General features: G+C 40.5%; 1 protein-coding gene across 1 annotated transcript; it reads right to left on the bottom strand.

Moving 5' to 3' along the window:
- Positions 1 to 126: 126 nt before the first annotated feature.
- Positions 127 to 10,854, bottom strand: LOC144195609 (LIM domain kinase 2-like). Its single transcript, XM_077715357.1, has 16 exons — positions 10,688 to 10,854; positions 10,408 to 10,504; positions 6,604 to 6,739; positions 4,995 to 5,104; positions 3,829 to 4,014; positions 3,564 to 3,669; positions 3,120 to 3,331; positions 2,857 to 3,043; positions 2,681 to 2,767; positions 2,376 to 2,507; positions 2,201 to 2,257; positions 1,999 to 2,064; positions 1,749 to 1,920; positions 1,613 to 1,668; positions 1,382 to 1,539; positions 127 to 1,139 (listed from the first exon to the last, which is right to left on the bottom strand). The coding sequence occupies exons 1-16, from the start codon at positions 10,701 to 10,703 to the stop codon at positions 914 to 916; spliced, it is 2,004 nt and encodes a 667-aa protein (XP_077571483.1). The 5' UTR covers positions 10,704 to 10,854; the 3' UTR covers positions 127 to 913.
- Positions 10,855 to 11,934: the final 1,080 nt, after the last annotated feature.

The raw sequence follows: 11,934 nt of genomic DNA, 5'->3' as shown, positions 1-11,934 counted from the left end.
TAACAATTGTCCATATATCAGGAAACTAATACCTATTTAGTTGTACTAATAAGTACGTTTATGGTTAAAATGCACATGTCAAGGTCTTGTATATTTTTGCTCATCAAAAAAAAAAAAAGACTGAGCTAAAGCAACTAGTTCAAGGTTTATTTAGGAAATGATTATTACACACCAGGTGGTAACATTTGTCAGTACCTTGACACTAATAAAAACAACAGATAAGTTTGACATACACACTGAATTGAAATCTAAACTCCCGTTAAAAAAGAGACCTCATTTTGAGGCATATGTACAAAATCTACATATAAATTGGATGATAAAATAAATTCATCCAGTCGCTATGTACAAACCAAACTTTTTTTGTCTTGAGGAGCCCTCTTAGAACTATAAAGAAGTGTATAAAAAAGCCCTAAGACCATAAAAACAATGCAACATGAGATAAACTGCTACACAGAAAAGTGCAAAAACTGGAAACAAACTTGTATGTAACATGAATGAGTGGTGAAATGGCAACAATACCAATATGCAAATGTTCAGAGTAATTGGTGTGTGTTTTGCCGCACTCATTGTGTTTTCTTCAGATCAGCAAAGGGACAAATACATAATGGCTCACTGAATTTGACAAACAGAATCCTTGTAAGCAAACCACAGCAAGCTACTCGTCCCATTTCTACCTGATCAACATTATAAAACGGCCTGTGTGCATTGAATGAAAGAGTCAAAAGTAACGACTGTCCTCCTGAAATGCATCCAACTCGCATTCCAAAACTCAGGCGACCCAGAGGCTTTTTTTTGGGGTGGGGGGGTTCCCTCACGTGGCCGAGGCACAGTTCTCCTCTGGCCAATCCGTAGTGTTTGTTTATTTCAGCAGGTCGGAGGGGGTTGGTCACGTGGCTCAAAAGCAAGGCGGGCACTAAGTGCCGTTGTCTGATGTGCCAGAATGAGCCGGGGAGGCCGATTCGGGAGGTTGTGGAGATTGGGGTTCATCTGGGCGAGACGCTTGGGGGGAACCGTCTTTGGGCCAGTGGAGTCGACTCAGACTTTGATGGAGTTCATCTAATTCAGAGGGAAGGGGGATGCCCAACTCCTGGTTGAGGGACAGTGCTTTGAAGCAGTCTTCCAGCTTTTGGAATGGTGGACTAAAATTGAAGGATAAAAGAGAAAAGTCTCATTTATGTGCAGACATTCTTCTACCCGACGTGTCAATTGGGTATGCCCAACTAAGACCAGTATTTAGCACTCTCTATGGGTACAAAGTAGATACTGCGGTAGAGAATTGAAATTTTACATGGAAAGAACCTGTGTGTGTGGCACAAAGTTAGAGTTAAAACAAAATCTCAAGAAACAGATCTTAGTAAAAATCACTTATGAGGCGACTTACCGGTTGTCTGGTGTGAGGTCACAGCACGCGACGGCGAGCGGAAAAAATGCTGGCGGACAGTCTTCAGGGAGAAACTTCTCCACAAACTTTCCCACATTCAGACCAAAGTCCAGAGTTCTGGGGAGACATTCTGGGTCTGCGTAGACCTTCCCGATGATCTGGTTTGCAAGATAGGGATGCTGAGGGAGCAATTTTGGACAAACTGGTACGTCATCACTTTATGATTCTCACCTCGCAGAGAACAATTCCATAAGAGAAAATGTCCACCTTCTCATCATAGCGTTTACCTAAAAGAAAATGAGAAGCAGGCCTGAGCAAACTCCCAGGCTTAACTGACACCGAGTCAGTAGTTTGCGACGGAACTCACCATTCAACATCTCTGGCGCCATCCAGTAGGGGTTTCCGACCACGGTGTACCTTTTTTTCCGGTCAATCCGTCGGAAAACTCTCTTCTTGGTGGTCTTTTCGGGCGCCGGCTTGACTTTTTCTTCTAAAATGAGTCGCGACAGTCCAAAGTCAGCCACGACCACCGTGTTGTCCTGTTTGGAGAATTATTTGGAGTCAATTGCCCGAAAATCTGCCACGTCGGAATCGGCTTTAAACAGTTTGTCACGTACCAGTTTGACCAAGCAATTGTGAGAGTTGAGGTCTCTGTGGATTATGCTCATCGAATGAAGATAAGACTGAAAGAAAAGCATTGAATTTTGCCTTTGGTTTACAATCTATTTACAAACTGCTCTTGTTGAGTGTCTTTGACTGCACAACAATATTACTCTTAATATACATCTAAATGTATATCTGCAAAAATAGACAACTTACCATGCCAGAAGCGATGCTTTTTGCAAAACTGACTCTTTGCTCCCATGAAAATGGATCCTGTCAAGATGAAATAGGAATAATACAAGAATAAAAACACAAAGTCTACTTGAACACCACAATCACATTAAAAACTGGTGTCTTTGTGTTCTGAAGCAAATTGAGTCTTAGATCTCACCATGTCTCTGATGAAGTCCTTAAGGGTTCCCCCTTCGATAAATTCTGTGATCAAATTGAGCCTCTTGTCTTTATACAGTACTCCAATGAACTTGAGAACATGAGGGTGATCCAAACTCCGCATAACTTTGACCTAAAGAAAACGAGATGGATCATCTTAATCTTGTCGCCGGCTGAAATTTCATCCACGGGAAAACAAATCTTAAATCAAATAAACAACGAGCTCAACATGCTTTCCTCGGAAGGTCGAATAAATTCCGGGTGGACAGAGAAGAGTGTTTTGTCTGTGAGGAAGTGCATGATTACCTCCTTGAGGAAGGTTTTCTGGGTCTCTTCATCACAGCGAAGTAGCTCCTTCATCACCATCACCTCTCCTGTGGCTTTATGAGTCACCTGCGATGCCAAAAAAAAAAAACACCAATTGTATTTTCGCTACAGAGACTCTTTTTCTTTTAATTTCTAGGCCAGAGTGAAGAAAAAACCTTGATAGCTTGGCCAAAGAATCCTTTCCCCAAAACCTCGCCATGGATGAGGTCACAGGGCCTGAAAATGCGATGAGAACAACTGCTGGATGACCTCAAAGATTCAGAGCGTCCGATGTCTCTGGTGATGAAAAGATGCTCTTTGGGGGAGTTGGGCCCCGGTGACTTGCAAATGCTGTTGCTACGCCTGAATCAGAGGACATTGAGGATTTCAACTTCATGCCAGAGGGGCCAAAAGAACCCTTTTTCAGACTTGGACTAACCTCAAAGATCTCCTCTTTAGTGTGCCATTGTCCACCTCTGTTCTCTCCAGAACGGCGTTGGAAGGAGAGGAAAGGCGCATGCGAGAGGTTGCCGGCACTCCCAGGACGTCCCTGGAAGATTCCAGACGGAGACGGTCCAAACGTCGCCTCACCGGGTCGTACTCTATAAGCAGCTGTAATGTTTGACCGGTGCGATGTATGCGATCGTCCACCTAAACAGGAGAACACACTGTTTAACATTTTGATTCAATTTGATTTGATCATCGCCCAGTCTCTCCTGTCTAAAGAACTCATTAAAAATGACAAAAAGACCAGAATGGCGAAATTCCAACGTGCTGAGTGAATTTCTGCGGCGGTGAAATCAGAGAAAACTACTTAGAATGCAGTGTCTGAAATGTTTGTTTGTAGTTATTGTGGTTTTTCAGGGAGATTGTGCAAAGTCACCTCTTGGTCCAGCAGTGTCGCCACAGGATCGCCATTGATTTCAAGGATCCTGTCTCCAACGTGGATGGCATTCCGCACTTCGGGGCTAATTAGCATCCCTCTAACCCTGATGGTAACACAAGACCACGTACAGTGTCAGAGCAACAGGAACACATCTTGAAAATGATGTTAATGACGGTCACCTGACCCTTTTGGTAACAAAACTCCAGGCATAATTACAACACGGGACACGTGTTCATCCTCAACTAGGACAAGTGCCACTCACTCTTTGACTTGGACACTCGCCGAGCCGTTGACGTCCCGCAGAGCCGAGACAGAGAAGCCCCTCTTGCCGTTGGCCGCGGAGGGCATGGAGATGAGCGTCACAGTATGGGGGAGGGAATCCAGGACAGAGTCGTGCGAGCGCTTTTCCAACATTGGCGTGAGGATCACCTGCTTGTGACACTTGCCGCTGTGTACAAAAAGCAAGAGCGGCTGAGATGACAAGTGTCGACATGCTTCTGTTTTAAGTCGCGGCGGCTCGTAGGGGAGCGGCGCTTGAGAGAGTCATGAAAAATAAATGGAGTCTTTGAACTAAATCCATTGTTCCTCAAGCACAATTGGATTGTGAAACACCGTGGCACAATCAAAATTCTATTCCACAGTTGGTGAAAGCAAAACTTTCCTCACACTTTTAAAAAGTGGCAATGACACAAAGTTCATTCATTAAAAGTCATAAATTACGTATTGTTAAATCGGCGGAATTGGAGGACATGTTGCTTTGCTCCCTTCGTATTTGATCCACATTGAAAATAACAAAACAGGAATTTTGTAGGTACTGAGACTAAATAACAAAAATATACATAAACTAAAGAATGCTTGAAAATATTTACTCAATAGAATGGGTAGAGCAGATTTAAGTCCACTAATAGTATTAATGTCATCTAATTCTAGAATGACTAGATTAACTGATAGAACTATAATTATATTCATCAATCAACAAAATGTATATATACATGTACATATACATATATACACACACATATATATACATACACATACATATATATATATATATATATATATATATATATATATATATATATATATATATATATATATATATATATATATATATATATATATATATATATATATATATATATATATATATATATATATATATATATATATATATATATATATATATATATATATATATATATATATATATATATATATATATATATATATATATATATATATATATATATATATATATATATATATATATATATATAATGCTCATAATTTCATTGCATTCTTAAGTTCTAGAAAAAAACAAGCATCACATAAAGGAGTTCATTTTCTTCTATTTACCGCCCTTCTTATGAATGAATCAAAATAGTCCAATAACCGTTCAATATGATAGCGAGCGATTGTTTGACTTACCAATAGAGTTTGGAGTGCTCTACTAAGGCATAGGTATCCCGGTCTTCAATCACCACCTTGCAGCTGAGACATACAAAGCACTCAGGATGATACTTGTGTTCGCCAGCCACCTGCAATCACAATGTTGATTGTTCAACTCCCTGCCGCGTCCTTTAGTTCCCCTCCTGATTAAAGTAGGTGTGCTCCTCTTGACATAGACAGAAACAACACCTGCTCCGCGCTCTCAGCCTGTCTGGAATCTGCTATGAGGTCACCTGCAACGGAGACGCACGCTCCTTCTCGCTTTCAAGCCCGAGAGCGATCGCTCACGTGTACAATCTGGTTAACAGCGTTATCTTTCCGGTGTATATATATTTTATGAGCTCATGCATCTGCATTCACTTTAAAAAAAGGATCATCAAATACTTGACCAGGAAGAGTACTGTTCTTGTGTAAATATTAGATAGAGTTGCCTTATGGTTACATTAGGAGATGTTCAATGTACAGCTACAACAAAGCAATGTGCACCATCTAGAAATTGGTCACTTAAGACGTGCAAGTTTCTAAGTGAAAAACTCACATGGAAAGCCAATCAATTCAATATTCCATGCTGAGATTGCATGTGCTTTTCACAACAGGATTAAGTCATATTTCAAGAGTTTTGCACTTTAGGATCCATGGATTTCACCATAGGAGATTAATAATATTACTTGTCAGTGATTGCCGTGAGGGGCATGACATCAGCATGACGTCATCTCATTCACCCATCTGTAAATCTATTGTGAAAGACCGGAGTTGCACTCACAACCTGCCCCAGAGTTGGACAACAACAGGTTCAACCGTTTCAGGGGCTTTGCTCTCTAGCGGAATGAACTCTGCCGCTTCATTGGAGAAACTGATGATGACGTGACCTCACACTGGTTTCTCTTTGTACTAGACTAGGTCGTCTTTTGAGAACTTTGAAAGTGAATGAGGCCTCAATGGGGAAAATAGTGGGGTTGATTGCTGAAGCCCGAGTAAAAGTACCAATTGTCTGTAAAGCTGCAATCGGCACACACCCTTCTCATAGCATTCATACAGAGTGGAAGGGAGAAACTGGAACTGGAACACAGAGTGCTTTGACATGCTCTGCGCGTTCCGGTATTACCTAATTAGAGGGGGATTGTTGGCGCTTGTTTGATGGTGGCGAAGCACATTTAGAAGGACAACACATTGATGTCAAGGCACGGCCATTGAGAAAACAGAATAACAGAGAAGAGCTCAGGAGACCAAAAAGAACAGAAATTAAAACATTAAAAGATGAAAGCAAAGTGAATTTTGTGTTCATTTATCACAACATATGCACCCTCAAAAGCATTTTTTTGTGACATTTGGATATCATGATGCATTTGTTTAATAAAAAAGCAGCGGGAGCAACAAAAAGATGATTTTTGTTGGCCTTACTTTCCACTTTCATAAAATATACATTTTATCATGAGCTTGTAATGTCCTCATGCAGAAAGAAGAAAAGCTCTGACCATTATTGGCATTTTATGTTTTTTTTTTCTTTTGGTAAAACAACAAAAAACAAAGGTTGCCTTTAATTTCGGAATGTCTGTCTAGGTAAGAAAATACAGGGCGGCAGACTTACCATTGCTGGCCCAGTCATGAGCAGAGAGCATCCATGACATAGTTCTCCAAACTTCTCCCAATAATGTTTGCGACAGTACAGCTTCCCGTCCTTTTCATAATACCAGTTGGTCAGGTGGTCACAGCATACAGAGCACCTAAGAGGACAAGAACAGGTCGGGTCAGCTTTGGGTTTTGTTGGAAATGGATTCTAAAGCATCTCATTTGCGACATTGTTCATGAGACAAAAAGGATGCGTATTTGAAAGTGTCAACTTCAATTATTATGGCATTGTTGAGAAGGTCTGTAACCAGTTTGTTTGACAACCAAGGATTTTACACCACTAGGGTCAGTGAAACTTCCTTATCAGGGTCACCGTATGAGCCTTAATCCAGGATAAATCCAAAATTGAAAATATGGCAGCATTGAAATGCCAATTTAAAAATAAACGGTCTGTAATTGGAATCTTAGGCATCAAGTTCAAAATGCTGAATGTTGCAGACTGAGTAGCTCCTGCAGGCAGTGAGAATTTGTTGAACAAGATTTACCAGTTATGCAAAAATAGGCTGCAACTTTTGACTACAGAAAACAATTGACAAGACAGCACTGATTAGTTTATTGAAATGGCTGCTCATTAAAAAAATTGCACATCCTCAAAAGGGACCAACTGATGGTCGAGTGGTTCATTCGCCTGACTTTGGTATGGGCAGTGTGGGATCGATTCCCACTTGGTGTACCCAGGTACCATTGAAAAGAAATTAACATCCTCAAAATGTTCTTGACACAGGTGAGTAAATAATTCACAACACTTTTTTTTCTACTTTTTCCAACTAATTACTCCGTTTATCACCTCTGATTCTAATTTGAAAGAAGCATTCCAAAAATGCAGTGTGACATGACCAATTAAACAATTAAATCAAATGAACCACTTTTGGAGCATTTAAGCATCCTCTGTTAAGCCCTAATATTCAAGCAACTCCCAAAAAAGGGCAATTAATTGAGAAAATGATCTATTTTGCATGCCTTATTATGAGCAAAACGCACATTGTGGTGCTTAAAACATTTTGTCCAATATTTGCTATTGTCATTGGACGCACCTTAAAGGTGGCGCTTAAGTCTAAAAAACACTTAACTATTTCTTACAGAATACTTAGCTATTACATGACATTCAAACCCATTTTAATCTATATTATGGGGTGTTGCGAACAAACCCAGGTGGTTCTCCGATGAAGAATGCAAAAAGTGGGGCCTACAGAGAAAAAAAAACACTGCAAAGCAAACATTCCTGATTTCCTTGAAGCAACATTCTTGCAAGAGGGTATTCTTTTGTTCCTTCTATAATGTGGAGGTAGCACAACCTTTGGTTGTGACTTTGAGGTCTATAAAAGGGGCGTGTTCTGGCTTTCATTGGATCCTTATCTGAGGGTGTGAGGTGGTCGCAAATGTTCTCCAAACCAACTTTGGGCCAGTACACGATGACGGATAAAATGATGTTTCTATTCATAGGAGAGGAAATGTCTCTTTGTAATCCACTGCATATATTCAAGTGACCTTTGATAAGAATTCCTGTCAAACAACATTTGATTTTTAGAAATGTCACTCGACTATCAAGGGCACACAATAGTAAGAAAAATTTGGGCATCCAGAAAAAAAATTAAAGAAACATTTTAATGGATTAATGGTGTCAGAATTACTGCAGACTGACAGTTCATAAAACACATTACTTTCTGTGGCTTTTCAATCATAAAATGAAGTTGGCAATAGGCTATAGTTATTCTTTTGTTTTCTATTTCATCATTTTATTAAAGCATTCTGTTTCTGCTCGAGGCTCCAGACTGAAGCCTGTCTACAGTCCGTGGCTGAAGTCCCAAAGACCTGGACTTGAGGACTAATTCCATGTTTTCTCTCCACTTGAGGATCGAGTGGACACAAGCTCTGCTTGTGGTTTTCTCTGTAGATCCACATTCTTTATTGTTTACGTGCACACATATGGCTACACTTAGAATGAGCCAGCGGTCAAATCAGCAAACGGCGGCTTTTCACATGCAAGATTTGCTTCACTCTGTCTACAACAATTTAAATAGCCTGCACACACACACACACACACACACAGAGCTCAAAATCCAACCATTTTCAACACCAATTATCCTTTTTAGGTGGACAGTACTTTGGAGACTATCCCAAATAATAGACGAATATACCCTGAAATGGTCACAAGTGAGTCACAGGACCCTTCATCCAGGATAACAAAAGCCCCAACAATAAAAACAATTCCTCAATTTCTAATGAGAACTAAAAGATGCAAGATTCCCATGCAGCAAAAAAAAAAAAAAAAAAATGTTTTCACGCAGCCGACGTCTGAGACTGCAGACTCCCACCTATGAATCTCGGTTGAAGGAATGCAGACAGAGCGCGGGAGGGTTCTGCTACGTATAGGCCTCAACACTGCCAGGTTGACTGGAACAAAAGTGACATCACCGTGGAAGAATGTTCTACAAGGTGGAGGTAGTCCGTTGGCAGAGTGTGGACAATACTCACCAGGCGAAAAGACGTTTGGCTGACCTCACTAATGTCAATCTAATTAGTTTACAAAGCTATGATGAGGTGTGTTTTTTTTATTATCACAGTGGTGCCATTTTAACACTTTTAGATGAATTACTCAAGAAAATCCAATCTAGTTGTGTATAAATAGAAAAGGTGGAGAAGATGACAAGTAATTAGGGTAAATGTCAGTTGAATAACCAGCAGGAATTAGTATGAGTAATTCAGAAATGAGAGGAACTTGGCCTCGGAAGCAAGGACAGGTCGCTGTGAGCTCTTTGAAGAGGCAAATGGAAATGTGTGACTGGTTAAGGACACATGGTGATGTTATTTCAATGTTTAAAGATAATGCAAGAACACTTTGGTGATTTGAGAAATACACGTCCTCAATGACTAAAAGCCAAGGTTGTAAGTGACATTCCTAAAGAAAACCCCAAAAAGCAATTTGGAATCCAATCAAATATATTAATAAAAATCGGATGCATTCATTACCATAATGTCAAAAAGTGTTTATTTTGCCTGACTGTGGTGCTTGCAGCGTGGGTTCGATTCCCACTCGGTGGGGGTGTGAATGTGAGTGAAAATTGTTGTCACTACGACTGACTGGCGACCAATCTAGGGTATAGTATGCATTAGATGCAACGTTAGCTGGGATGATCTCCAGTTTGTTAGGTACAATTGTAGTGGGAATAGCCCTTTAAATTTCCAGAAAATCAGCAACAATTTCATTCCACGTTACATTGGCTGTTTGTCAGTGCTTGAACTGGACAAAGGGTCACTGTCCTGCACACACGTTGCATTTCTCCCTGAAGCGGTGACCTGTAAAAAAGCATCCTACCAAATCCACTCCACTTTTTGTCAATCATTACTGCGGACACAAGTAGTTACGAAAGTTTCATGCACCACTCGTCATTGTGCGGTAAAAAAACAAATTCTCATCATACTTTAACAAAACAAGCAGAACTACAGTGTTTAGTCTGTGACACAGAAGCTTCCACAAGGCCATTTGTGACTAAACCCAAAACAACAGTGGTATGTTGAACAACAGAATACAAACTCATTCACTGACATTGACGGCCATCGATTTGAATTAGGAAAGCTGACAGGGAATAATCGTATTCAGTGCCAGTACTAATGTAGATCTTCAATTACTATGAGTTGGGAGGACGCACATCGCTAATGACAGTCAATGCGCATTTTGTGTGGTTTTGATCTGTGCAAAAGGAAGTGTTTACAGCTTTGATGTCGATTTGTGTGTGATGAGGTCGAGATTTAGCGGACTTACTGGAAGCAGGCGGAGTGCCAAGTGTCCTGTAGAACCTTCATGTGGAACGGCTCGTGGACCCTCGCTCCGGAGCCAGCACAGTAACAATCGTCTGTCCCTGCAACGGATAAATCGCGATGGTTTTTTTTTTTTTTTTTGCTTTTTTCCACGCAGATCTGCAAATTCTTAACATTTATTCGGTCGCGTCAGACGATCGCGAGTAAAAACACCGCAGCTTCACGCTTGGGTCAACGACAAATCCTCTCTCACAATGAATATTGAACCTGATCGAATTCCTCACCTTCTCGGTCGTCCATCTACTCTGTTAGGCGGGCGTCTTTGTCCTTTTAAACACGTTGCATGCTGTAGAATGATGAGTCCGTACAGAAGAATCGCCCGCGACTCGCAGCTCAGTGAAGAAAAATAAGAGAGAAATGCAGGATGAGTGACGTCACACTGGCCACGAATTCCTGCGCCCGAAAGCGGAAGTGTTGGACTCAATAGCAGCACCTGCAAACAGCAGGACACCAAGCGAGGGAACCAAAACAACAGCAGCGCCCTCTGTTGCCAAAAGTGTAAATTACACATATACTATAGTAGTACTATTAGTTGATTAATTTTCCTCACATTACTATTCACCTGAATTGGTGGCCAGCCAATCACAGGAGGCGCACAACCAATCACGCTCGCACTCTTACCTAGGGGGAATTTAGAGTGTTCTACCAGTCTATTATATGCAGTTTTTGGGGATTCGAGAAGAAATAGGAGTACTCGGGGAAAATCCACAAAGGCCCAAGGAAAACCTGCAAACTCCACTCACTGGGATCAAACCCTCGATCTCAGAGCTGTGAGGCCGACTCGCTAACCACTCACCGGGCCCCCATAAAAATATATTTCATCAATTATAATTAGTATAATTGAATCTTGTGATTATTGTGGTGATGTTTTTTTTGTGGGAACCTGGTGTGACTTAAAGTAGTATAGGGTGTCGCATTTCTTCACACCTCTACAAAAGCAGAAACTGGGATTAAACCCTCTAGCTCCCCGTTTGGTAAAATAAGAAACTCGATATGTAATGTAATCAGAGAAATGTGAGTTTCAAACAAGTTACCTTTGTATCATACTGGCGTAATGCCAATAGGTGCTTGCGGCCCAAATACTGTTGTCAGAGAAAAATGGGTTAAACACACAAAAATATCATAAGTAAAGGTGTTCTCAACTTCAGATTTATTTCTTTTCATTATTTCTCATACCTAATGCTTTACTAAGGCAACACATAAGATTTATTTGACAATGTAATGTCTGTTGATTTAAAAGCCAATTTAATCTGTCCTTACCTTAGCCTCTTTTAAAAATAAGCAATAAATGTTAGACTTGTTTCAACTGCACTGCGGGTTGCGTAATTTTTGACACAACTGCATGTGTGTTTTTTTTTTGACAGCATATCTAGGTTTGCAATACATCCTGCTTCATGCAAGACACTCACTTGTTTAAATTGCTTATCCTACACTCCACTTATCTAATAAACTTTTTTGGCCTCCTTTTTGG

This window comes from Stigmatopora nigra, chromosome 4 (assembly GCF_051989575.1).
Source record: "Stigmatopora nigra isolate UIUO_SnigA chromosome 4, RoL_Snig_1.1, whole genome shotgun sequence".
Lineage (NCBI taxonomy): Eukaryota > Metazoa > Chordata > Actinopteri > Syngnathiformes > Syngnathidae > Stigmatopora > Stigmatopora nigra.
The sequence above is the reverse complement of the archived record's forward strand: the minus strand, read 5'-3'. Positions and strand labels throughout refer to the sequence as shown.

Bases quoted from the DNA above. Each gene is read 5' to 3' on its own strand.
- LOC144195609 (XM_077715357.1), bottom strand. The intron at 3,670-3,828 runs GTGAGTGGCACT...TGTTACCATCAG, and splicing joins GCGAGTGTCCAAGTCAAAGA to GGTTAGAGGGATGCTAATTA. The intron at 2,258-2,375 runs GTGAGATCTAAG...TCATCTTGACAG, and splicing joins AGGACTTCATCAGAGACATG to GATCCATTTTCATGGGAGCA.